The sequence below is a fragment of the Symphalangus syndactylus genome, chromosome 3, assembly GCF_028878055.3.
Source record: "Symphalangus syndactylus isolate Jambi chromosome 3, NHGRI_mSymSyn1-v2.1_pri, whole genome shotgun sequence".
In the NCBI taxonomy this organism is placed as follows: domain Eukaryota; kingdom Metazoa; phylum Chordata; class Mammalia; order Primates; family Hylobatidae; genus Symphalangus; species Symphalangus syndactylus.
In genome coordinates, this window is record NC_072425.2 from 20579105 (window position 1) to 20605657 (window position 26553).

The 26553-nt window shown below is 53.5% G+C and overlaps 1 protein-coding gene across 4 annotated transcripts in view; it reads right to left on the reverse strand.

The window, feature by feature from the left end:
* NEK6 (NIMA related kinase 6) overlaps positions 1 to 25300 on the reverse strand; it is a 103133-nt gene extending 77833 nt beyond the window's left edge. Inside the window, exon 1 of one of the 4 annotated variants that reach the window (XM_055271143.2) lies at positions 24908 to 25300. In XM_055271143.2, coding sequence (XP_055127118.1) covers positions 24908 to 24932 — 25 coding nt within the window. In that variant the 5' untranslated portion in view covers positions 24933 to 25300. Of the gene's footprint in view, positions 1 to 24278; positions 24429 to 24546; positions 24720 to 24907 lie in introns of those variants that run through there. The other 3 variants (XM_055271140.2, XM_055271144.2, XM_055271145.2) reach the window with 3 other exon arrangements.
* Positions 25301 to 26553: the final 1253 nt, after the last annotated feature.

Here is a 26553-nt window from a genome sequence, read left to right on the forward strand (position 1 = left end):
TGGCTGGCGCCTGCCAGAAGCCAGAAAAGGGCACGGCAGGTGCTTTGTCAGAGCCTCCATGGGAACTGAGCCTGCCGCCAGCCTGATTTCAGGCATCGGGCCTCCAGGATCCTCCATGAGAGAATGAATTTCTACTGTTTTCAAGCACTCAGTTTGCAGTAATTTGTTACAATATCCCTAGCAAACCAATACGCCCCACTGCACACCAGGGCAGAGCCAGGAGCTCACGTGTGGCCATGACTCAGAGGTTCTTGAGGCATCAAAGTCTGCCCCGGGCTCCACTTCTGTGTCTGGGGCACAGAAGCACATCAATGAATCCCAGGCCTGGAGGTGTCACAGGCCTGGACAGCTTCTCCCACATTTTGAAGACAGACATAGGTTGCCAGATTTTTCCAGCATCTAAAATAAAACATCCATCTAGTATCACCATCTTTCATAAAAGAAAGGACAGGCCGGGTGTGGTGGCTCACACCTGTTATCCCAGCACTTTGGGAGGCCAAGATAGGCAGATCACCTGAGGTTGGGAGTTTGAGATGAGCCTGGGTAGCATGGTAAAATCCTGTCTCTACTAAAATACAAAATTAGCTGGGTGTGGTGGCAGGCACCTGTAATCCCAGCTACTCAGGAGGCTGAAGCAGAAGAATCGCTTCAACCCTGGAGGTGGAGCTTGCAGTGAGGTGGGATTGCACCACTGCACTCCAGTCTGGGCGACAGAGTGAGACTTCGCCTCCAAAAAAAAAGAAAAGAAAAGAAAAGAAAAGAAAAGAAAAGAAAAGAAAAGAAAAGAAAAGAAAAGAAAAGAAAAGAAAAGAAAAAACAGCTGACATGGAAAGTAGCTATGCCAAGCCAGTCCTTCCTTTCCTTATTTCACCGTAGGTCCACGGAAGACTTCACGAGGCCCTAGGCCTGGCCTGGGTCTGGGATTTGGAAACCAGTGGACTCAGGCCACTGTGCTAGGTGACTTTTTCAATCCTGGCTGAGGAGAAGCATGGCCGGCCTCCTCCACTCTCCTATGAGTACAAAAAGGGGGTCTCCCTCTCAGAAATGTGACCAGTATATTCCAGTGAACATGAGGGTAATTCTAGTGAACCCCCTCTGAGTACTGGGCAATTTGCTGGTCTGAGGGAGGAGGCCCCCAGGCCAGTCACCAGGCAGCCCGCTGGTGAGGAAGAAAAGAAAACACAAGCGAAAAGCAGGAGATGCAGCAGGGAAGCTCTGATCTTTCTCAAGAAAAACAAAGCAGGCAGGGTGTGATGGCTCACGCCTGTAATCCCAGCGCTTTGTGAGGCTGAGGTGGGTGGATCACCTGAGGTCAGGAATTCGAGACCAGCCTGGCCAACATGGAGAAACCCCATCTCCACAAAAAATACAAAAATTAGCTGGCTGTGGTGGCATGCACCTGTAGTACCAGCTGCTTGGCAGGCTGAGGTGGGAAGATCCCTTGAGCCCAGGAAGTCGAAGCTGCAGTGAGCTGAGATCACGCCACTGCACTCCAGCCTGAGCAACAGAGCAAGACCCTGTCTCAAAAAAAGAAAAAAATGAAGAGAAAAAAGCAAAGCAAAGCGTGAAATTATACACAATGTGCAGATGTCAAGGCTGAGGACCCCAGCTCTCTGCAGGGTCCCCTCATAAACCCGTGCCTGGCCACAGAGCGAGGGACCAGATGCCTGGTGCTCCAGGAACAGCTTTCCAAACATGTGGCCCTGGAGGCCTGATGACCCAATGGACACTGGTCACCTCGTGCTTGGAAAACGTCACACCCACGTCTGCCCCACAGTACCCAGTGCTGGGACAGCAGCCCAGGGAAACATTCGCATGAGCGTGAGGAATGTCTCTTCTCCTGCAACTCCAGGCGCTGCTGTCATCTCTAAGGACGCTCCGATGGTGGGGATACCCTCTCCTGGAGTACTCGGCCAGGACAGTCTCGGCGTGAGCGGCAAGCCTCACTCGGATGATAAGGTCTGATGCCGTACCCTTCCAGGCCCCGATTTCAACTCCCCTCCCTCCTGTTCTGCATGCCTAGACCAAGGGTAGGGTGGGCCCCAGTTCTCAGGAAGCCAGGAAACACACTCTTTTCTGGGCTAAATGCCCAGATTCCTCGAGCAGTCACAGGACACACTTTTTCTGAGCTGATCCAAAGCCACAAGTGTGGACTGGAAGTTTCTTTGGGCGGTGTGAACATGCAAGGACACACCCAGGCACACCTGGAATTCCAGGCTCAAACCTGGTCAGTGAGAGAGGCCCCAGCTGACCCTGGACAGGCAGGGGCTCCAATCCTGCCCTGGCGGTGTGACCCAGGGATGGGCCTGCCCTCTGTGGGCCTCCATTCCCTTTTTGAGAAAACCAGGGTTAACCCACTCTGCCATCATTTGCCAAGCATTTCTTGAGAAGCTCGTGAAGCCATGCACTGTCCGAGGGGTTGGGGACACAGGAGTGGGCAAGACAGAGAAGGCCTTTCCCTCTCACAGGTTTTGCGTGGTCGGGAGGTAGACACAGACACGAGAGTGAACAGACATGGTCATTTCAGATAGCGATACATGCCTTGAGGGAAACGCAGCCAGGGAGTGACTGGGTGGTGCCAATAAGGGGCCGGGTTTCAAAGAGTCGCAAGGGCCATCAGATCAGATCATGCAGCAAATTCCTTGGCACATAATCAGCACTCAACAGACAAAGGGGTTCTCCTGTCCTCCCATTGCACAGGTGGGGTAAGTGAAGTCAGAAAGAGAAAGGCTGGGCCAGGCGCGGTGGCTCATGCCTGTAATCCCAGCACTTTGGGAGGCCGAGGCGGGCGAATCACTTGAGGTCAGGAGTTCAAGACCAGCCTGGCCAACATGGTGAAACCCCCGCCTCTACTAAAAATACAAAAATTAGCCGGGCGTGGTGGTATGTGCCTGCAGTCCCAGCTACTCGGGTGGCTGAGGCAGGAGAATCGCTTGAACCAGCGGGGGCAGAGGTTGCAGTGAGCCGAGATCGTGCCACTGCACTCCAGCCTGGGCGACAGAGCGAGACTCCGTCTCAAAAAACAAAAAAAAGGGAAGAGAAAGGTTGGAGCAGGCTGCAACGGGACTGGGCTGGTGTTGGGCCCAATCTAGCCCCATGTTTCCCAGGGGTCCGAGGGGGAGCTCCCTGTCCTGTTTGCCCCCATAAAGACCTTCCTGCTCTTTCTTGGTGGGAAAGTGATGCCTCCGATATCACAGCCCAGGCTATCCCACCAAGACGGGTCGAAGCCCCCCATCCTCGACCTGGTCCAGCAGGCAAGTGTCCTCTCCAGGCCAGGCCAGGCCAGAATTGACATATGGGACACTCCACCTATTTGCTGGGAAACTTCGCCCAAATTGATCACCTCTCTAAGCCTCACTTTTGTGATCAGAAAACCAGGAAAGAGATCTACTGAAGATGAGATTGTGTAGGCAAAGTGCCCCAGTACTCAGGAGGTCCGAGATCGTGCTTGGTCCTCCCACCCTGGTCTCCACTGATCCTCCCCAGCACTGAAGCAGGGGCTGGGGCAGGTGTTCTAGGTGATGGGAGCTCTCAAGGGAGTGGGGAGTCAAATGTGGTATGAAGACTTCTTTGCTGGGCATCTTAGCCAAGACCCTCAGCTTCTCTGAGTCTCAGTCTCCCCAGCTGTAAAATGGGTCAACCAACATACATGAAGTCATCCAGCCAGTATCTGACACATGCGTCTCCCCACCCTCATGCACCCATTCAACCTAAAAATATTCTGACCACATCCCAAGGGGGCACTAAGTCCTATGGTGGGCCAGGGGTGGGGGTGTGTGGCTGAGCCCCTTGTTGGCGGGCAGAACTCAGTCTCCCCTAGAATCCCCCTGCAGCTACCTGGGTCTGCGAGGGAGTGAGGGCTTGTGGGCTAGCCTGGGCTCACCTTCCTGAGCAACTTCTCCTCCATGGAAAATGACGCCTGGACAGACCTGGGAACGGCCCTTCTCACTGCCTGGGACACTCCTGCTCACCTAGGGGAACCTACAAACCCAGCCCACACCCCCAGCACATACAAAGTGCCACAGATATAAACAGTCACACATCGCTTAGCGACAGAGACACACTCTGAGAAATGCATGATGAGGCGATTTTGTTACTGTGTGAACGTCTTGGAGTTGACTTACACAAACCCAGACAGTCTTCCCTCCCCTACACCTAGGTGATAGGGTGTTGCCTGTTGCTCCTGGGCTACACACCTGTACCGCATGGTCTTGTACCGAGTACTGCAGTCGACAGTAATGAAATGGTCAGTATTTGTGTGTCTACATGTGGAAAAGGTACAGTCAAAAGATGGCATTATAATCTTATGGGACCAACGTCACATACGCAGTCTGCTATTGACCAAAGTGTCCTTATATGATGGTGCATCCTGTATTAAAACTCAAAGGCACCCCGTCTCACAGCTTCACCTCGGACTTCTCAGACCCAAATAAACAAATAAATGCAGGGAGGATCAGAAATCAGTCACAGGGACAACATGATGCACTCTCCACAGCACATGAGGAGCAGGGCTCTTGCAGATTCACGAGGCAGCCTGGAAATTGGGGATACAAATGAATTCCGCGGCCGCCGACCTGCCTGGATGGGGCCTGCGGGTGTGCTCCCGTGAACGCGGGCCTCTCTCCTCCCCAGGAATCAAAACAGCTTCTCTGACAGGGAAGACATTTTCCTTCCTCTCCCCAGGCAGCGCTGGGAGCTTCACAGATTTTATCATTTATTCTCACAAGTCGGCAGGCATTGGCCTGGTTTTTCACAGGAAAGCTGAGAGAGGCTGAGGGTGCCAAGGTGAGAGCCCTCCACCCCCTAACACCCAGCAGGAAAGGGTAGGAGCGGGTGGTGGGACGGGAGAAACAGCTGAGGATTCTTTGTTTTGTTTCTGAGATGGAGCCTCACTCTGTTGCCCAGGTCGGAGTGCAATGGCACAATCTCGGCTCACTGCAACCTCCGCCTCCCATGTTCAAGAGATTCTCCTGCCTCAGCCTCCCAAGTAGCTGGGATTACAGGCGTGTGCCACCATGCCCGGCTAATTTTTGTTATTTTTAGTAGAGACGGGGTTTCACCATGTTGGCTAGGCTGGTTTTGAACTCCTGGCCTCAAGCAATCCACCTGCCTTGGCCTCCCAAAGTGCTGGAATTACAGGTGTGAGCCACCACACCCGGCCCAGCCAAGTACTCTTTTTGGGTGGAAGTGCGGCCTCAGGTAGCTGAGAGGCTCAGGAATGTCCACAGTACCATCAGCACCTGGGCCTCCCCACTGGCCTCTAAGTCCTCCCAGCCTTAGCACCGTCTTTTTCCACACGCGCTACCAGAAACATATTCCTAAGACCCCATCTCCCCTTCCTTATCCACCTTCAAGGTTTCCGGGTTGCCATCCCTCCTGAGCTTAGCATCTAAGACGCTTTGACCCATCGAGGCCAAGCCCAGGTGACGTCTGTCCTCCACCACATCAGCTCCACGGAGCCACGTATGGGTACCTGCAACTGCTGTTTCCCACCTCTGCGCCCTGCTCACGCAGTCTCCCCATGCTCTAACTGCAGGCCTTCATCACCTGGCCAACTCCTACTGATCTGAAGGGTGCTCTGATGAACAAGCCACAATAGCAGTAGGAGGAGGAATTATTGTCTAAAAAGCTAACAGCTAATATTTACATATCAATAATAACATACTGTTAGGATTTGCATGTGTGGAGGAGGGGCTGTGAAGATTCAGGCTCAAGCACTGGCCCCTCTGCACACACTCCAGCCACACATAGACAACCACTGCTCCGGCCACTGTCGTCCTGAGTCCACGGGGATTCAATGGCCCCTTCGATGTGCCACGGGCTCATTATTGCTTCGTGGTTTTTCTTTTTCCACTCTTGCTCTTAGGCGGACCCTATGGCTTCTGTGGGCCTTGGCCTCACCCTGCTCCCAAGCCAGATCCAGGTATGGAGGGCCAGGGTCAGACGGGAGTCAAGGGTAAAAAGCACATTGCCCTCTTTGACTGGTGAGGAGACTAAGACCAGGGCCCCACACCACCCTTGCCCCAGTCACCCATCCGGAGATGATTCCTGAGACTCTGGAGCCACTAAAGCCCCTGGGGAGCATTTTTGCTGACTTGCAGCCCTGAATTATTTGCTCCCTGATCCAGGGGTCTCCAGGTAGGAGCTCAGGCTGCGGACACCAGGTGCCCGAAACTATTCCAGGCTGCTCCCCACTTCTCCCCACTCTCCCCAGGACAGCTCCGTTCCCCCTCATATCTCCTGAAGTTCACAGCACCCTCTCAGCCCCCCAGCCTCCATGGGCCACAATCTGCTTCAGGGGGGGCCACTCCCCTGCTCAAAACCTTTCCAAACACCCACCTCCTGCAGGATCAAACCCAACTGTCCTTTAAAGGATCACTGTAGCAGGCACAACGGGTGTGTGAGTCACAGAGCTGGTTCCATCCGTCCCGCTGACCTATCTGTCCCCAAAAAAGGCCTGGGCTTTGGACACAGTGGTCTCAGCATCTCAGCCGTCCCCATGGCCACAGGCCTGAGGAACAAACGAAGGGTGCATTGCTCCCACCCCTCATTACCGTCACCGAGGCCTTTGCCAGGCCAGGCCTTTGCCACAGCCCAGTCCCTGGGCTGAGCACTGGGACACAGAGGCAGGTGGGCCAGTCCCAACCCTGGAGGGGATCCTGGGGCAGGGGACTGGCCATTAGTGGGCCTCACAGGGTGGGGGGCCATGCTGGGGAAGATGCAGAAGGGGCTATGGAGGCGCCAAGCAGGGGTTTCTACGCAGTGTGCTGAGGTCAGAGGAGACTCCCCAGAAGCAGTGATGTTTGAGAAGTGAGAAGGAAAGCATTACAGACCCAGAGAACCTGGAGCTTCGCCCGGCAGAGGACAGGGCCCGGCAGGCGGGGGCAGGCAGCCGGAGCTGACACTTCTGAATGCCAACCCCGTTACCCATGGGTTCTGGGCTCCACGACCGTCATCAACCAGGTCACCCTTCCACAGTGCTGGGAGTGAAGATGAGGAAACCCAGGCTCAGGCAGGTGAAACCATGACTCGAAGACATCCAGCAAGTTAGTGACATGGATGAAATGGCCCTGGTTTAAATAAGTGGGCACCTACATCTCATCCCTACAAGTTTAAAATCATGTTTTTAAAAACATTCACTGTAGGATTCCAACTGTTGGCTCTTTGGGGGCTGCAGAGCCTTCATCAATCCTTCCTTCTGTTATCTGTGGAATTTCCACAGATAACAGACTGTGCTGTGCACAGTCTCGCCCTCCTGGAGTTTACTGGGATGGAAGTGTGGTGAGGCACACGATGAACTAATCACAAGAACTAAGCAGGGCTGGTGCCCCTGGGGTCCCTGCTCAGGTTAAGAATTGTACTAAGTTAGGTCTGGTCCTTTTCACACCCATCTTTTCATTCCTGTGCACACAGCAGACACTGCTAATCAATGCCAGTCTCCAGAGCCTTCTCAACATGGCATCTCGGGCAGCCCCTATCAATCTATCAGAGCCGGCACTGGAGAGGACAACGATTGCCAGCCTTGCTGCAAATGGACATGCAGAATGGCAAGCACAGTGCATCAGACCGGTCAGCTCCCAACCTCCCTCCCTCATTCTCAGGATCCCAGACCTCTGAAATTCTATCAGATGTCCAGGTGGAATACATGATATTCAGCATTGTTCTCGATCAGCATTCTTACATGAAAGCAAAAGCCCTCCAGATGTCTGCTCACTTTCTTGGGGAATTGGGAGGTGATGCTGGGACAGGCTGCTGACAAGTACCCGGACTGTAAGTCCGCACTCTGCTGCTTCTGGAGCCTCAAGGAGGGGCACTGCTGGTCCTCCATGAAAATGGACAGACTGAGGTTCAAACTTCAGTGCTACTGTTCATGAGCTGCGTGACTCAAAGCAAGTGTCTACACTCTCTGGGCCTCTGCTGTTTCATCTAAAAATGAGGACAGAAATACCACTCCCCAAATTTTGGCCAGCACAGTGCCAGGCATCTGTCAGCAGCCCATAAATGCTGGGTCCCTCCTTCCCTTCTTCTGAAGTCAAGCGGCTGTGGTACACAGGTGGCAAACCCCATTCACATCTGCCACTGGGGCCATCACATGCCCTGCCACAGCCAGGCTCACACGGGACATGAGCAGGAAGCAGATTGGATGGGCCCTGCGGCCTCTGTCCTCCACAGCCAAGGATCTTTACCACCCAAGGAAGCATCCATTTCTAAGAGTTTTCTCTTCCTCTCTTTCTTTCCCTTCCCCTCTAAGCAAAACTGCCTGGCGGCCAATCCTGCCTCTGTCCCCAAGGCAGTTCCAAAGGGCCCATCTCATCCCGCAGAAGTGATGGCGGTAATTCCATTAATGGGAAGCAAGATGAATGGTACCCTGTGCCCAAAGTGTATGAGGCAAGACGGAATGGGGGGGCCCTGTGGGGAAGGAAAGTGTTGCTGGAATTCACCCTCCGTTGGGGCCTTATTAGGTCCTGAAAGAGCCGCTGCACTCGCTAAAACCTGCTTTTGCCAGCAGAAGCCTCATTTTACAAATATACAACAACAAAAAAACCCGTAAATGGGAAGAAAACCCTGAAGATTACGCTCCCCTGCTGCAGCGAGGCCGTGAGCTGCCGCCTAGAACTGAAGTCTTTAGCCTCCTCAACTCCCGCTTTAAATAAATGGCCTAAATGCCAGCTCACCATTTCGTGAATGCGGAGCACGGCTGTTTCTTTGCCGTTTAAGGACTGCTTGCCAACGGTGGGACGGGACAGCTTTGGAAACATTTTCTTATAAAAGGCTTGCCTGTTCCAGATGCTATAAAACCCCATCACCCTGGCTGTCGGTCCCAGGAAGGGTGGATACGGGCCCCTCTGCTGTCACAGACACACGTGCCCTGACTGCCCGCTGTCATTTCTTAGGTCTTCTCCTGCCCTGAGAATCAGTGGCATTTTGAAGGCAGTTTCACTGTGGAATGAGTGTCCATTTCCACAAGTATGCAAAGGGTTCCGTCCCCTCCCCCACTCGGGATCAAGCCCTAAATTGTTCTTTAGGCCTCAGTTTATCCAAATGCAGGATGTTGGGGAGGCCCAAGCTAGTCCGGAGACCGCCATGGATGATGGCAGACAGAGCAGGTGGATGTGGAATAAGGCCACCTGGGGCTATGTGACCTTGGCAAGCCACACAGCCTCTCTGAGCCTCCACTTCCTCATCTGTCACATGAACCTAACCTCACACACCTCATAGCCTTGGAGCAAGGATTCAACGCAATCCCGGCTCACGCAGAAACGGTCATTTTTCAGGCCAATTTTAGCACCAATAGTGTCTCTATTCTTCTCTGCAGAGCCCTCCTGCAGCACCCAGCACGGCCCTGACACATGGGCCGCTGAGAATCTACTGCTTTGAGCAGAATCTGTGGTTTTTCTGCTGCCAAGAATTAGAAAAACATCCATTCATACCAGGGCAGAGTGGTTCCGACAGGGTGGTCTGGAAGCCACGGGCGTGGGTTCAAATCCTGACTTGGCAGTGGGCACACTGTGCGCTCTTCGGCAACTGATGCAGCCTCACTCAGCCTCCCTTTACTCATCTGTAAAATGAATTAATAGAACCTGCCTCTCAAGGTCACCAAGAGAAGTCGATGCGATCACATGTGACCAAGGCCTGGCCCAGGCGGGTCCCCATGACCAGCAGCATTAGGGGGAGCGGTTGTGAGTCTCAGAAGAACCTGGGGAAAACTCCCACATTGCAACTGGAAAAACTGATTTCTCAAAGACACCTTGAAGCAAAGCAAAGCCCGATGAGGCCTTCCCAGGACCCTGGGAGTGCTGGGACCTCACACAAAAGGCAGCATGTTAAATTCCCAGGGATTGCCCTTTAATGGAAGAAAGAGATTGAAGGAACTCCATTCTTTGTGGCAGCCATGGGCCACCACGCTGTCCCAGCTACCTCTCCCCAGCACTGCCTGGCCAGGAACCCTGCACCTGTTTCTTGTTTAGGAACCACAACACCAGCCCTGTGCAGGCAGGGACTTCATGCCTGGGGCTCATTACTGTATCTCAACAGAGCGCCTGGCTCTGTGGGATGAAATGAATGAACAAAGAAAACAAGGAAGGGATGAATTCCTTAGGGAGGGCAGCTCTGGACTGAGAGCCTGCCAATATGCCCTGGCCTGGGGAAGCGCTCCCGAGCGTCACAGGTGCCACCAAGCACCGATCTCACCCCATACCATGTCATTTACCATCAACACAGAGTATCAAATGCCTCTTCTGGGCCTGGCATGGAACTGAGGACTATACACCCTTAGCACAATGGATCGGGAAAACTGCCCCAGAGACAGGAACTGCTATTACCCCTTGCTCCACAAATGGGAAAACGGAGGCCTGAGTGGGCGGTGACAAGCCCAAGAGACACGGTGAGCACAAGGTGGGTGTGACTCACGGCCAGGTGTGCCTAACTCTGCCGCTGCCACCTGTCTTTCTGGGCATAAGTACAGCCACAGAGCTGGCCAGGCCTTGCAGGAGAAAAGCTAGAGCTGTGGCCCTGAGATCTGCTCCCTGCCAAGAACAAGGGTGACTGCTCAGGGGCAGGAGTGGGCAGGCAGCAGCGCTGAGGTCTGGCCCCTGTCCTGCCCCCACGCAGATGCAGCAGACAGTCGGGGCAAGAGGCCCAGCCGGGGAGGGACTTCAGCTAGCCAGCGTGCCTGGGATTCACGTGCAAAGAGCACTAACTTTGGGGCCAGCCGGGCCTGGATTCAAAGCTCAGTTTCCAAAGTGTGTGGCTTATGGCTTTGGACTGGCAGCTTCATTCTCTGAGCCTCAGTTAACTTCATCTGAAAAATAGGATCAGCTCAAAGTTGTCACGAGGATTAACGAAGGCAACACACGGAAAGCACCTGGCCGGGTCTCCAGTGCACAGTGGGTACTAAGTAAGTACCCCTCACCTGAGCCTCCTCGTCCATGTTTTCAGAGTAACCAGACGTCACTCCCTGTGGCTGCTGAGCCTCCCCATTTTGGGGCTGGGAACAGCGTGGTGGCTGGTGGAATCTGAGCTCCTCACCCTCTCTGATCTCTGGGGCACCATGTTTTTGGTGCTGTTCCCGAGTGAGAAGGTTGGCAACCGTGCCACTTGATTTCTGACCCTTGTCACTCAAGGAGCGGAAGTCAGACGGGATGGGTTTGTTAGTGCAACAATCTCTGGCAATGGTGTGAGAGACTAAGTCAGGGAGGGCTGACCATGGTATGTCTTTGGCACCAGAGGCTCAGGATGAAGAGGGAGAGCCCTTGGCTGGCCGACTAACCCGCTGGGCCAGCAGTCTGCAGACAGTGCTTAACACAGAACTTTCTCTTCAAATCAGATCTGGCCCCAGCTCCATGCAGAGAACCAACAAAAGGCCCCTGCTCTGTGTGAAATGTGTGTGTGGGTGCTACGGCCCCTCCCATCAGGCTGGCTTCAAGTCCAGATGAACCGGCCCTGCCCTAAGAAGGAAGCCCCAGGCCGGGCGCAGTGGCTCACACCTGTAATCCCAGCACTTTGGGAGGCTGAGGTGGGCGGATCATGAGGTCAGGAGATCGAGACCATCCTGGCTAACACGGTGAAACCCTGTCTCTACTAAAAATACAAAAAATTAGCCGGGCGTGGTGGTGGGCGCCTGTAGTCCCAGCTACTCGGGAGGCTGAGGCAGGAGAATGGTGTGAACCCAGGAGGCGGAGCTTGCAGTGAGCCGAGATCGCGCCACTGCACTCCAGCCTGGGCCACAGAGCGAGACTCTGTCTCAAAAAAAAAAAAAAAGAAGGAAGCCCCAAGCGTAGGGCTTCATGCTGCGCTTTCACTGTCCTGAAATGCTTCATATCATCTTTGAATCTGTGTTAAGTGTTGTCTGGTGGAATAATGGAGCACATGCTGGCAGCAGAGAGTCTCAGCTGCCTCCCCAGGACGGGTACTCAGCTGCCTGCTCCCACACCCAGCAACCTCTGCCACCCGCTACCTGCAGCAGGGGCCCAGATGCAGGCAGGAGTGTCGGGGGCAGGTGCACCCGCACCTGTGAGGTCTGCACTCACCCTGAAAGTATCTTGTGTCCAGGGAGTGAGACATTAAATAGCAAACAAAAAACATTATGACAGATGGAGAGAGATTGCAAAGGAAAGGAAAAAACTTTTTTTGGTTTTTTTACTGCTTTTTGAACAAGGGAACTTGCATTTTCATTTTGCACTGGGCCCCACAAATTTTGTAGCTGGCCTTGTGTTTCATTTCCATGGACTTCTGACCCTTCCCCTCCCACTCTGGGGATCTGGGGACACCCCTAGGCCTCTGCAGAATGGGAAGACGCCACTAGGTCTAAGACCATCACTTCCCAAGAGGTTTCTTGGACATTCAGCCCCTGCCCTGCAGGTCTTATGGGTTGAACTTCTATGGTTGGCTGTTTATTACCATCTTGTGTGCCAGGCCCCACTCCAGGTGCTGAGGGTGTCTGATCAACCTTTTGAGGCCTCTGTGCTGGAGGGGCTCCAGGGCACAGTGCAATAACACAACAGGCAGGACCAATGGCAGCAGATGCGGGGGGATGGAGCACTCAGTGGCAAGCCCCACAGACAGCATGGGGGGCGTGGAAGGAACGGCCACTGCAGCTGGCACATTCCAGGTGGCTCCCAAAGACAGGGATGCTGCGGTTGGCTCTAGGAGACTCCTCTATAAAAGGGGAACACCTTGACTTAACTGGCTGGACTGTAAGAGGCTGAAAGGGCTGTCAGTTGATTCCTCCCAGGGCACTGCAGGGAGAGGGAGAGGCTGAGGCAAAGGCTCAGGGGCCACAGGACACTTGTATGGAGGACAGTCTGCAGTAAACTCCCTTAATGACTCTGCAAAACCAACAACAAAGAGAAGGGCAGAGGCTCAAGAACCACATTTCCTGAGCACCTACTATGTGCCAGGCACCGGGCTGCAGTGGCCCTTCCACACAACTCCCTGACCCTCCTAAGCTATTCATTCCTTGTGCCTTCCAATCCCATCTGACATTTTACAGACATCACCTTCCTTTCCTGTGATTTAGAAAGTCCACCGAGGCAGGCGGATCACTTGAGGTCAGGAATTCAAGACCAGCCTGGCCAACATGGTGAAACCCGTCTCTATTAAAAACACACAAAAAAATTAGCCGGGCATGGTGGTGGGTGCCTGTAATCCCAGCTACTCGGGAGGCTGAGGCAGGAGAATCGCTTGAACCTGGGAGGCAGAGGTTGCAGTGAGCCAAGATCGTGCCATTGCACTCCAGCCTGGGTGACAAGAGTGAAACTCCATCTCAAAAAAAAAAAAAAAAAAGTCCAGTTAGTACCCCAGCGGTCACCCAGGCAGGGGTGGGGGGTTTTCGGATATGACCTGTCACCCCTAGAGCGGCACGGCACAGTAATTAAGAGCTAGAATGAAGAATGGGGTCAGCCTGGATTTGCTCCTGGGCCACTCACTAACTGTGGGGTCTGGGGTGGACCACTGACTTGCCCTAGGCTTCAGTTTCTCCTCTGTAACTTGGGGTTAATAAGAGCCCCACCCTCTGGGGATGCTGTGATGATTCAATGACATGGTATCAGTGAAGGGTACAGCACTCGGCAAGCGCTCAATAAATGTCAGCCACTGTTTTTGTCATAAAACCCCAAAACATCACATCAGAAACCCAGGTGTCCTGTGACGCTTCTCGGGATCACAGGAATCTGCTCCCTCCTTCCCACATCTGCCGAGACTCTGCTCCGAGCCTCCTCTCTCCCCCATTGTTATGTCGCATCAGTCCATAAATATTTAAACAACATGTCATCAGATTATTATAACATATGATCTATAGCACTGATGTGCAGCAGTGCTGTGCATTTGGGCTTCATTTTCAGAATATCAAGACATAAAATATTTATGTATTTAGCCAACCACGCGATCTCACATTCTGTCTCAAAATGCTGGGTGGTGGCAAGACGCTGAACTGAGATACAACGTGTGAAGGGGATGCCTTGTTCTCACGTCGGTTCCTGGGGCATCTGGATTGTTTCTGGTTCATTCTGGGGATGTCACCACGTGGCCTGTGAACAGTGGCTGACTGGGTATATCACAGCAAGCACAGAGAGGGCCAGGACCAAAGACCCCATCAAAACACCACAAATGTCCAAACCACTATGGACTGTGCTATTTGCATTTCTGCATCTCCATAAGTCTGCACACAGTAGGTGGTTGTTAAATGTCCACTGGGAAGTGAACGCATTCACCTGTGGTACACAGCACACCCTATGAGCTGGCACACAGTAGGGACTCAGTCATATTTGTTCTGTTTCATTCCACCCCCAGTACCCAGCACCAGGCCAGGTACATCAGCAAACAGTGCTGGATGAATGGCAATTGAAGGAGTAAATGTGTGACCAGATAAACCACTTAATTAGCTAATAAATGAATGAAGGATAATGACTCCCTATCTGCTCGTCCAAATTACACTGTGTAAGACCCTCCTCCTGAGAAATAAAGGCTCTCCAGTAACCTGCACTGGGTAGGAAAAGGGGTTTTTCTGGGTCATTCAATATCTCAATTGCTAACATTAGCACATCACAGTGACCATATGTCCTGAAATTTTCAGGACTCTGTAATTTCAAAGATGCCACCCCAGAAGCCATTTGAGCATCCAGGGACTTCGCACAGCAGACAGCATCTTCCAAACCGCCTCTCCTGACCCTGAATGGCACTAAATACTTCTACAAATCACAGCCCATTTGGGAGTTTGGCAAGTGGGGGCGTGATGTGTCTTACCTACAGGTGATCCACGTCTGAAGACACAGAACACCATAAAAGTCTGTGTGAGTGAAAGGTGTTAGCTCAGAGTACAAGTACTTTCTCTGCATGTTTCCCCAGGAAGACGAGGCAGGCACCTCGTCTGATTCCTGTGTGTTTCCCCAGGGGCCAAGAAGGTGTGTGGTGCTCAGCCGTCCCTTGCTGAATGGCATCGTGAAACTTGGTCACGGGGCTTCCTCATTTCAGGGTCCCAGTGCCCAGCCCAGGGGCAGCCCAGCACCTGGTGTGCCCATCACCCCTTGGAGAAAACCACAGAATGTTTTCCAAATGCCACGCTGTCACCACCAGGCTGGCTCCAAGAGCAGGCGGCTCCCACACTTGTCCCAGCCTCTGCACAGACAAAAACCCAGTCCTCATTTCCTCTCGGGTTAGGTAAGGAGGCTGGCATTTAAAACACACACAAAAGGCCACTACATTGCCGGGGGAGACGAACAAAGGAAAGGTACACACACTGACTCAGTCCGGCACGCTGTGCCCACTCAAGGTCCTGGTGTAACTGAATCCAGGCGGACTTGACCGGACCTGCCAAGCCCAGGGGCGGGCTCCCTCTCCTTTGCTCTCTTCTGTGTGCCATGTGGTGCCCAGTGATCCTGCCATCTGGGCACCCACCCTGGTGGCCCACCAAGGCCACATCAGCTACAGAATCTTTCCTCTTTCACTGCTGAGTTTCCTACTTTCTAAGATGGGGTGGAATCTGGGGTCCTGCTCATTTGCCGAAAAGTCATGTCTGTGCTCAGAGGTGGCTTGGTTAGCCTTTCCTCAAAGCAACCCCAAAAGATATGCCCTCTAAACAAAATAAGCGTGTGCTTGGTAGAAAATGCAGCTTTAAGTCACAGCACTGACCCATTCCAACCCAAAGCCGTCCTATGCAGACATGTGGGAGCTGCCTCTGCCGGGAAGGGGCATAGGGAGGAGAGCCTGTAACTCTGGGAGGTAGAGCCCTTCTGGGCTTAGGTTCCTCCTCATTGGAATAATTCGAGGATGAGCGTTTCTCAAGAAACCTCTTCTCCCAGGGAAGGGCCAGCTCAGCTCAGTGCAGCCCTGTGCAGCCCACTGAGGGGAGTGAGGAACGTTTGCTAACAGATTCGTTCACTCCATATAAACATTCTCCAAGGATCCTGCCGCGTGCCCACTTAAAACTTCCCATTCACTCAACAAATATTAATTGAGCTCCTCCTATGTGCCAGGCACAATGCTGGGCAGGGAGAACACTGTTGTGGTCCACAGACCAAGTCCCACCCCTCCTAGAGAGCATGTTCAGTCTGTGAGTCAGGTTACAACTATGCGATGGCAAGACGGATGCTCAGGGGCCCTGGCATGGTACCTGGGTGCACGCTGTTCCTTCCAGCTGCCTGGGGGCCCTCACCCAGGCCCTGACATGGGCAGCTCACAGTGCACATCCTGGTCAGTTCTGGAGGGCAGTCTCTGTCCTCCAATTTTCAGCTCAGACCCCCATGCTGTGGGTGTCCTCACAGCACTCAGGCTGATGCTCATCAAGCACCACAAATCCTGGACTCTCTGGGTCTGTTTCCTCGTCTATAAAATGGGCATAATGGTACCCACATCACAGCATCACTGGGAGGATGAAGTGAGTTCCCTCAGGTTAAGGGTTAGATTAGAACATGACCCACAGTAAGTGCCTGGTAAGGGCATCTACCGAAGGCAGCAAAGGCCAAGGAAGCAAGAGGAAGTTCCACAGCCCCAGCTCTCACCCCTCGGCCCCACCTGCCTCTCCACCTTGGGGTCTACCTGCCCTTTACCCCAGCCCTCTCAGCCCTCTGGCAAACCCCACGTCTCCCTCCAGGTGGGTTCAAACACCCCTCACTGCCAGAAGCTCTTCTACTTCTCCAGAGAGTACATCCCAAAAGATGCCACCTGCAAATCCATCAAGAGCACCTAAGAAGGGGTTGTGACAGCCTCTGTCCCCACCAGGTGGTGAGAGGCCAATGGGTGGGGCCGTTAGAGGGTCTTTGTGCGGGCTCCCAGCACAATGCCCGACCCAGGACTTCCATCCGGACATACGTCATGAAGGAATGAGATAATGTGTCACACACCAGCCAGCACAAGCATCTCTGATTAGCAGAAGAGAGTCCACTTAGCCCGTAGGACAGTGGATGGTCTGTGTTTTTGCATCAAAACTTTTCAGCCGCAGTCCAGGCCCAGGTGTCACAACCAAAGCCTTGGCCTGAAAGCTGGGACAGTGATCTGATTTAGGCTACAGAGCAGCAGGCTGCATGTGGGACCTGAAGCTGGTCATGATGTCTCTCTGGGCCTCAGTGTCCCCATCTGTAAAAGGAGAGGTATTTTTTTTTAAGCAAGAGAAACTTGTCTTTTTTTTTTTTTTGAGACGGAGTCTCACTCTATTGCCCAAGCTGGAGTGCAGTGGCGCCATCTCGGCTCACTGCAACCTCTGCCCCCCGGGTTTGAGTGATTCTCCTGCCTCAGCCTCCCGAGTAGCTGGGATTACAGGCGCCTGCCACCATGCCCAGCTAATTTTTGTATTTTTAGTAGAGACGGGGTTTCACCATATTGGTCAGGCTGGTCTCAAACTCCTGACCTCGTGATCCGCCTGCCTCGGCCTCCCAAAGTGCTGGGATTACAGGCGTGAGCCACCACACCTGGCCAAAACTTTTCTGTTTAACATTTTTCTCAGATATATTTAACCATTTTAAAGCAAACCGCTGGATGGGATGTATTACAATCACGATGTTGTGCAACCACTGCCTTCATCCGGTTCCAAAACATCTGCGTCACCCCAATAAAAACCCATGTCCCTTAAGCAGTTGCTCCCCAGTCTCCCCTCCCCAGAGGCCCTGGAAACCACCAATCTGCTTTCAGTCTATGTGGATTTATCTATTTTGGCTATGTTATGTATCTTAAAATGACTCCTATGCAAAACCTTCTTATGTAAAACAGGCATCAGGAAGGTGGGTTTGCCCCTTTCGCCTCCCCGGAGCTCACAATCCTCATCCTTAGTAGCCTTTCAGGAAAGCTCTGATGTCAGGCGCCATTCTTTGCAGAACTCTTTTTTTTTTTTGGATACAGAGTCTCGCTCTGTTGCCCAGGCTGGAGTGCAGTGGCACAATCTCAGCTCACTGCAGCCTCCGTCTCCCAGGTTCAAGTGATTCTCACGCCTCAGGCTCCTCAGGCTCCCGAGTAGCTGGGATTAAAGCTGCCCACCACCACGCCCAGCTAATTTTTCGTATTTTTAGTAGCGATGGGGTTTCACCATGTTGGCTGGGCTGGTCTCAAACTCCTGACCTCAAGCGATCTGCCCGCCTCAGCCTCTCAAAGTGCTGGGATTACAGGCGTGAGCCACCACGCCCGTCCTGGTCTTTGTGATTTTTACACTACCTTTTTCGTCATATGGTACCTCTTAGCAGAATTCTAATCCTAAAGTTGAAGTTCTAAGGCAGATCACCCCCAAGGGTGCCTGAGGATCACGGGGGCTGGTGCCCGGTGTTACTGGCCCGTTTTCCGGATGAGGGAGTAGAGGCTGGGCCTCTGTGAAGCCCTCCTCGCATGAGGTGACTGCGGAGGAGTGGACTTCCAGAGCCTGGTGACACGCTCTCCCCCCACACAGACTACAGCTTGGTCTAGGGTGTGACGAGCCGGCACAGAAGCCGCCCCAGAGGGATGGCCACTTCCGGAGGACAAGGAGCTCTCCACTGGCTCAGGAAAACGAGCCAGTTTAAGGGAAACCCAAATGGCTTTGGGGGGGCGGGAGCACAAAATGTGCAGGACTCCCTCAGGCCTTGCCATGCAGACCTTTTCAGGAGGACTGCCAGGGGAAGAGGGCTGCTCACTTCTGCCCCACGGCCAGGCCTGTGACAGCCGCTCCTGTCAGCGCAGTCCGCTGCGGGGCCGACGCTGTGTAAATAATTAACAAAACATCTGCCTTGCTTCATAACACACCGTGGCTGACACAGCTCTCAGGGCCTTCAGAGACCCTTCGACGCCACGCCGAGGACTTATGGCCTCACCTTGTGGGGGCAGGTGGGGATGAGAGCAGATACTGAGAGGCAAACATTTTCCTGAGGCACCACAGGGCCACCCTGGTGCTTAAATCCTGCCTCTTTGCAAACTGCGCTAACTCCTTCCCTTCCGTTTTGGGAGCCATGATCCTAGGAAGGTGCTCTGGTGGAATCCAGAGGGGTCCCCGGCACTTACTTCTGGCCTTGTTTAGGGCCTCAATGCAGGGGCACTGGAGACACTCTGGGCCACGGACCAAGGGTCCTGGCTGAGTGATCCTGGGTGGGTCCTTGGTCATTAAAGATTTTCCATGTGTCTCATGTAATCTTGCGGAAATGAGCATCAAGCACGTACAAGGTGCTGAGCACATGAAATGCATTATTTCATTTAGTTCCTACCCCAAAGCTTCTGAGGCCATAATATTGTCCCTGTTTTCCAGATGATGACGCTGAGGCTCAGTGAGCAACGTGCTCATGAGAGGCAGGTCTGGGACTCCAGCCTCACTCACTCCATCGGGTGCCCGGGCTCACGCTCTCAATGCGGTTGTGGGGGAGCACCTTGTTCTCTCTGAGCCTCAGGTTCTGTTCTGTGAAACAGATGGCTGGCGAGAGTCCTTCAGACTCCAAAAGTCCACAATAAATAAACCCAGTGCTCGTCTCAACCCCAGTGGGTGTGTGCGAAGCTCTCTGGATTGGGAGCCCAGTGAATTCCTCATCAGCAGCTTGGATTCATTAGAGCTGAAGGTCATGTGCATCCATCCTTTTGCAGATGTCTTCCCAACAAGCCCAAGTTTCAAAGACGTTGAGGACAAGGAACAAGAGAGGGCAGGCATTCGAGAAGGGGCCTGTGGACTAATTCCCATACTGCCACTCACCTGCAGTAAGAACGCGCCTCTGGAACATGGAGAAGTTCTTCTTAAAGGGATCTCTGTTCACCCAGGTCAACATGACCCACCCCGCAAACCTCAGCCTAATTCTGAAGCATGAGGGTTAAACAATTTGGGGAAAATGCAGGCACTGCAGGCTCTGAATGGCAACTTCCCTCCCCCTTCCCCTGTCCAAATTCCTTCACACTCTACGGAATTCCTACATAAAGCCCCTTTTTTCTTTTCTATGAGGTCACCATCACGCAGATGTCTAAGAGAAAGAAAGAACGGCTCCGTGCAGATCCAGGCCATTGCAACTGAATGCATTTCAGATCTCGGCCACCCCATCTTTCAATTCCCATGGCCCCCCCACTCGCCCAGCCACAGCTACAGTGGCGGTGGCCAGTCAGGTCTGGTGGGGTGCTGTGATCCTGCCCTTGCTGGAGGCCAAGAAGGCCTGGCTAGAAGACCTGTGCCTTTACCACCAGACCACCCGAGAAGTCATCTGTGGAAAAATCCAGAATCGGAGACAACGGCGCAGCCCGTGTATGTGGGGGTCTGTTTCCACACAAGCAAGTCCTGTTAGAGGGACAGATGTCAAAATGCTAGCTCCCACTCCAAGTTCAAGTTCCCAAAGTTAACGTCACAGGAAATTACACCACCAACTGATTTGCCCCAATGTCGGCTCCTCTGTCTGGAAGTCGAGTCTGAGAAGGCCATTGGTTTAGTTCAGCTTTGGCCAAAGGAAGGGACCAGCTCAGACAGGAATGAGTGAAAATGCTGGCCTGAATTTTTTTCTTTTTAAACTAACATTTTCCCCAAAAGTTGTCTTGCCATTACCCAAGAGTCATAAGTGAAAAGACAGCCAAATACCAAAAAGCCACTGAGGCCCTCAACAGTGCCTGCTCATTTCAAAGCCATCTCACGGACAGCCAGGGGGTGCCTGGGCCACCGCAGACCACCCCTCACTACAGGAGCACTCCTGCTCCCCAGAGCTCCATGTTCCATGTAAAGTTCCATGGCATGTGCACACCACTTCCTAAGAATGATGTCAGCAAAAAAAAAAAAAAAAAAAAAAAAAAAGATAAAAATGTGGAAAAAAGGACTATTTTTACCTCCCCAAATCACAGGCCAGACGGGAGAAAAATCCATCAATGCCAGAAATGTGGCTGAGCCTTCGCACAAGATCTATTATTTCACACCTTAAATTAACGCATCTCAAAGCAATTTGCAAATGTTCGTCAATTTGCAGAACATACATGGAAAGGAGAGAAATACCTTTTCCTTTCAACACTGAAGGACACTGGCAGGGGGGCACAACAAGGCCCAAACCACACAGGTCCTCACACACAACATTCATTTCGAGCACATGTAGTAGAAGCCGTGATCGAAATGGAAATGAGCAGGGAAAAAAGGCAGGCAGGGGACTTAAATGACAAGTGACAAGAAGCCTACCTACAAGTGATCACGCTGTCAGATACTTAGGACTGCGAGTCAGGCCGGTGAAGGTGACATCAGGGGGTCAGAACGCCGGACTCTTCCTGCGAACAGTGTCCCAGCCTCATCTCCACACAAGCCTAGCAGTGCCTACCCGTATTTAATCTTGGATGATTCACCAGGGCCCTCCACTCTCCACCCTCCAACTCCTTTGCTTGGTCTAGCCTGAGAAGAGGAAGGAAATATTCTTCTCTTTTTGACAATTGTTTTGACACTTCCCTTATGAAAAGTATCTGGGGCACTTAAAGAAAAGAACAAATGTGAATGGCAGCCCTTTCTCTCCAGTAGCTCTGGCCCTGGGCGAGGAAGGCCAGCAGTGCCTTCTGGAAGACCTCTCCCAAGTCTCCGTCAACCCAGCCCTGCAGGAACCTAGCCTGTCTTAACCTACTTGGCTTTGCAGCATGCAACAGGAGCAGAGCACGACAAAGGCAGCCAGATGTGGTTTAAGGTGAGGAACTCTGGAATCAGAGACATGGGTTCGAATCCCGACTCTGCCATTTGCGAGTTTATGACCCTGCCCAGGTTACTTAACCTCCCTCTCTGTAAGATCAGGAAAATGACACTGAACCTCAGCACAGGCCAGGCACCCAGCCCACAGTGCCTGCTACCTTCCTAGTAGGGGAGACGATGGGCTCTGCTCAGATAAGCCTGGGTTCAAATCCAGCTCTGCTGCGTATTAGTACATGGTCTTTGGCGCATTCTCTCATCTCTCTGTGCCCCAGTTTCCTATCTGTAAATGGGCATCATGACAGCTCCCATCTCAGTGCTGGTGAGTGGACTGGGTGAAATACGGCACCAGACCTAGCACATGGTATATCCTCAGTAAATGGGGACATGGCCGGGCATAGTGGCTCATGCCTGTAATTCCAGCACTTTGGGAGGCCAAGGCGGGCGGATCACCTGAGCTCAGGAGTTTGAGACCAGCCTGGCCAACACGGTGAAACCCCATCTCTACTAAAAATACAAAAATTATCTGGGCGTGGTGGCACGTGCCCATAATCCCAGCTACTCAGGAGGCTGAGGCAGGAGGATCACTTGAACCCAGGAGGCAGAGGGTGCAGTGAGCTGAGATTGCGCCACTGTACTCCAGCCTGGGCAACAGAGTGAGACTCTGTCTCAAAAATAAATAAATAAATAAAAATAAATGGGGACCATCTGTCGTGGTGCCACTTTAATGAAATTATGCAAGTCATGTCTCTGAACCTTGGTTTTCTCATTTGTGAAATGGGGATAATAAACCCTATCTACGATGAGCAGAAAATGAACGGATGTGTGCTAAAGTACTCAGCACTAGGTCTGTGCACCGTAGCCAGTCAAATACCATATCCCAAGTGCAATGGAAAGAGGAAAGGCTGTGAGGCTGGGCAGGTGACTTTGGATTCTCCCCCCACCTCCTCTCAGCTGCCCCAGGACACAGGCTTGACCCCTGTGTGCCTCAGTTTCCTTGTGCACAAAACCAAAAGCATTTTCTGTCACAGAAGACCAATGGGAGATTCACACCTCCTAGAACGGGTCCCAGCACACAGCCCCTTCTGCTCCGTAGAAGGGAACTTCCTCCCAATTTCCCTCCTCTGCCCTTGTTCAAACCCACCAGAAATGCCACCAGTTAAAGCCGGGCGCTCCATTTCTGGAAACCCAAACAGCTCTAAATCCAGACCAACCTGGGTCTAAGGCCTTCAGTCTGAGACTTTATTTTGTGGAGATACAAACTACTTTTTAGTCATTTCCGAAGCAGACGGGACAGCAGAGGCTGACAAACCACAGGGACCATTTTAAATACTGGGCCTTTTCTTCTGGGAAGTTAGGCAAGAACCTTCCCAAATGTTTGCCCGTCAGGCTCTCTGCCAGGGAGTGACTCATTCCACGGCTCCCCACAGGCATATTTTATTTGGGGGTGGGGGATGCAGGGAGGGCTTGGCCTTGATGGGGGAAGGAGAGGGGGCATTTCCAGCAAACCCAGAAGGTGTTTTCTTTTTTTCATTTTCAGGACAAAAAAGAAAAGGAATGTGGGTCTTTTTTGTTTCCTTCCAGGTTTTGTTTGCTAAAAGAAGACGTCCAAAGTTCACTCGGTAAGCTCAAACTCGCTGAGTCCAAACTCGCTGAGTCCGGGGCAGGCGCTTCCAGACGGCTCTGCGTCCCTTTCAATGAAATTCTTCTTCCATTAACGACACAGTTTTTAAACGTGCCTCCAAGACCTGCCTGCACGTACTGTACACGAAACTAGGGCGACATTTTCCCCCAAAAAAGGCAAGCTGAATTCGGAAAAGTCAGAGCAACTAGGGAGCTCTGGAGTTTCTAAAGTTTGCCTTAAAGCAATTAAGACTTTCAACTGCAAAGATTTTCAACAGTTAGAGAGCGCGCGCACACACAAAAGCCTGTCCGTCAAAACTGCAAGGACAGACCTCGGAAGCTGGTGTCCCAAGCCCGCTGTGATCAATTTGTTACCGTCCTGGGATTCACACTTGGAGCCTAGGCGAGGTATAAATAAATCAAAAGATCCGTCTACTTAGCAGGGCAGGCAGAGAGGCCCCCACATACACAGACAAGTCTAGGGTCAGCCCCCCAGGCCTGGCTGGAGAGAGACAAGAACAAAGACAGGGGAGCCCAGAGGATATTTAAGAAAACACACGTCCTCGGGTGCCCGGCCGAGGGGCCCACCACAGCCTCCGCTCGCCCAGCCTGTGTGTGCAGAGAGGGTCCTGCCAGTGGTCCTGCCACGGCCTGGCTCTAAGACCTTTGCCTCTGTCAGGCCCAGCCAGGCTCTGAGTCTGCCCTCCCGGCCCCTGGTTCACCAGATCAGGCCCAGCCCCGACCCCCAGCCCATGCCAGGCCGCTTCTCTCTCCACGGGCTCCCTGGCTTGGGGGCCATCACTGCGCAAAGGCCTGGTGGGCGCAAAGGGGGCCCCTCAACCTCAGTAATAAACACGCTCGCACGGTCCTGCACACTCGTTATACTCACACCCACACAGGCACACTTTCGCCCTTCTAGGCTCACGCATGTGCTTGCACACAAATCACTTTGGAATGCACACACGTGCACACACACACTCCCTGAGACCCGTACGTACTCCCTGCGGCGCCCGGCACACTCCTCCGCCCGTCGTCCCCACTCGGGAAGTGGGTAGCGGGGAGCCATGCCCGCGTCCCCGCACGCACTCACCCCAACAACGCCACCAGACGCTCCGGGGTGCACACGCACACCCGCCGGGGACGCGCACACCCCGGGACACGCGGACACGCCGCCCCCGCCCGCCGACACGCTCAGCCCCGCGCGGCCACACGCGCGCCCGCCTCCCGCTCTCCCCCGCGGAGCCCTGGGCGCGCGCCCGCACTCGGCCCAGCTGGGGGTGACGGCCCCGCCGCCCGGCCCCCGCCCTTCCCCGGCCCGCGGGGCCCCACCGGCCCGGCCCCAGCCCCAGGCCACTCACCGGCGCGCGGGCGGGCTCGGCTGCCGCGGGGGGACCGGTGCGCGGGCCCGCGGGCGGCTGGAGCGGTGCGTCCCACACGAGTTGGCGGCGCCGCGGCTGCACGCCAGTCAGCTCGGTTCCGCCGCCGCCGCCTCCTGCGCTGGCCCGCGCGCGCGCGCGCCCGCCCCTCCCCGCCGCGGGGCCGCGCCACCCCCAGCGCTCGTGCGCGCTGCCGCCACGCAAGCTTGAGGGGCGGGGGGCGCCCCGGCGGCGTCCTTACTGGGCCTGGACCCCTCGACTCCGCCAAGTCCTGTGGTCGATCCGATCGGCCGAGGAACCCCTTCCCCATTTCAGAGATGGGAAGACTGAGGCCCAGACTCACAGGGCGCAGGCTGGCGTCTCCCCATCTTCTCCGGCTCTAGACTTACGATGAGGGTCTGCAGTCAGCCAACCCTTGGACTCTTCCTGTGCACCTTCGGATTCCCCATCGCCTAGCATTGCTCCTGCCACAGCCCTAGTCATACTGAAATTGGCACAGTAACAAGCACTTATTGTGCACCAGCTGAATGCAGGCACCAAGAGTAGGCTCCAAGAGTATTCCGATGAGGGGAAGGCCCTGCCCCCTGCCCTCAAAGTGCCAGCGACTCTTCATCTGGAGCTCCCACTTCCTGTGGCCCCCGGGGGACCAGCAAGAGCCAATGTGCAGAGGTTTCTGGAAGTAGTAGTAAAAGTCCCCACTAAAGAATGCTGAACGCCGCCTCTAGAAGTCAGAGCCTCCCTGAGACCCAGGCAGCTCAGTTCTCACTTCACCTCCTCCCCGCACCGAGAGCCGCCGCTCCTGGCTGGGCCGGTTCCGCCCCTGCTGCCTCCCCTCCACGTTCAAAACTGTGCTGCACCCCAGGAGGGCTGGAGCCAGGGACACTGACTGCCTGCTTGGGCACAGCACTGTACTGGGCACAGGGTGAATGCCTGTCTGGCTTCTGTTTGCCAAATGAGTGAAAGGGCTTCAACTGGCCGTGATCTGTAATAATGACAACTGAGCGTCCACCATGTGAGCCAACGTTACCCTTGTGCCCATTTTACAGATGGGCTTTGAGGCTTAGAAATGAAATTTCAGGCTGGGTGTGGTGGCTCACACCTGTAATCCCAGTACTATGGGAGGCTGAGGTGGGAGGATGCCTTGAGGCCAGGAGTTTGAGGCCAGCCTAGGCAGTATAGCAAAACCCCATGTCTACAGAAAAATGTAAGAATTAGCTGGGTGCGGTAGTGCCTGCCTGCAGTCCCAGCTACTCGGGAGGCTGAGGCGGGAGGATCTCTTGAGCATAGGAGTTAGCAGCTGCAGTGAGCTATGATCGCACCACTGCACTCCAGCCTGGACAACAACAATAAAAAGCAAATTCTTTTGTTCAAAGTCACCCAGATGGTAAGTGGTTGAGCTGGAAAGTGGACGGCAGATTGTCTAATTCCAGTGCCTGTGTGTCCAATCACTAGGCAGCCCTGCCTCAGAAACAGCGTAGCCCTGGGCTTCTGGAACAAGAGGGCAGACGAGGCAGCAGCTGGCCCACAGGAGCGGGCCTGGTCCCAGCTCTTGTGGATGAAAATGCAGACATCACAAACCAATGGGAAGGAAATGGATTGTTCTGCAAATTGTTTAGCCGTTTAGCTGGAGATCTGTTTACAGCCTTGCCTCAGATGATATACACCACAATAAATGTCAGACAGATTGAAAAGTTAAATAGAAGAAATAAACACTGCAACAAATAATAGAAAGAAATCGAAGTTCTGAGACAGAGTATTGCAGTGTTTAGACTAGAGGATTTGTGATACTGGCCATATTCGTGCAGCAAACATTAGTTCAGTCATCGGTTCACCCGACACATCTATGAGCACCTTCCATGGGCCAGGTCCTTTTCTAGGCACTGGGATAAAGGAGTGAACAAAATATGGCCCTTTCTTGGGGCTTCAGTCAAGGGGGAGGGATGGGGTGGGAGGAAGACATTGTGAATATCTGCCATTTCAAGGATAAGA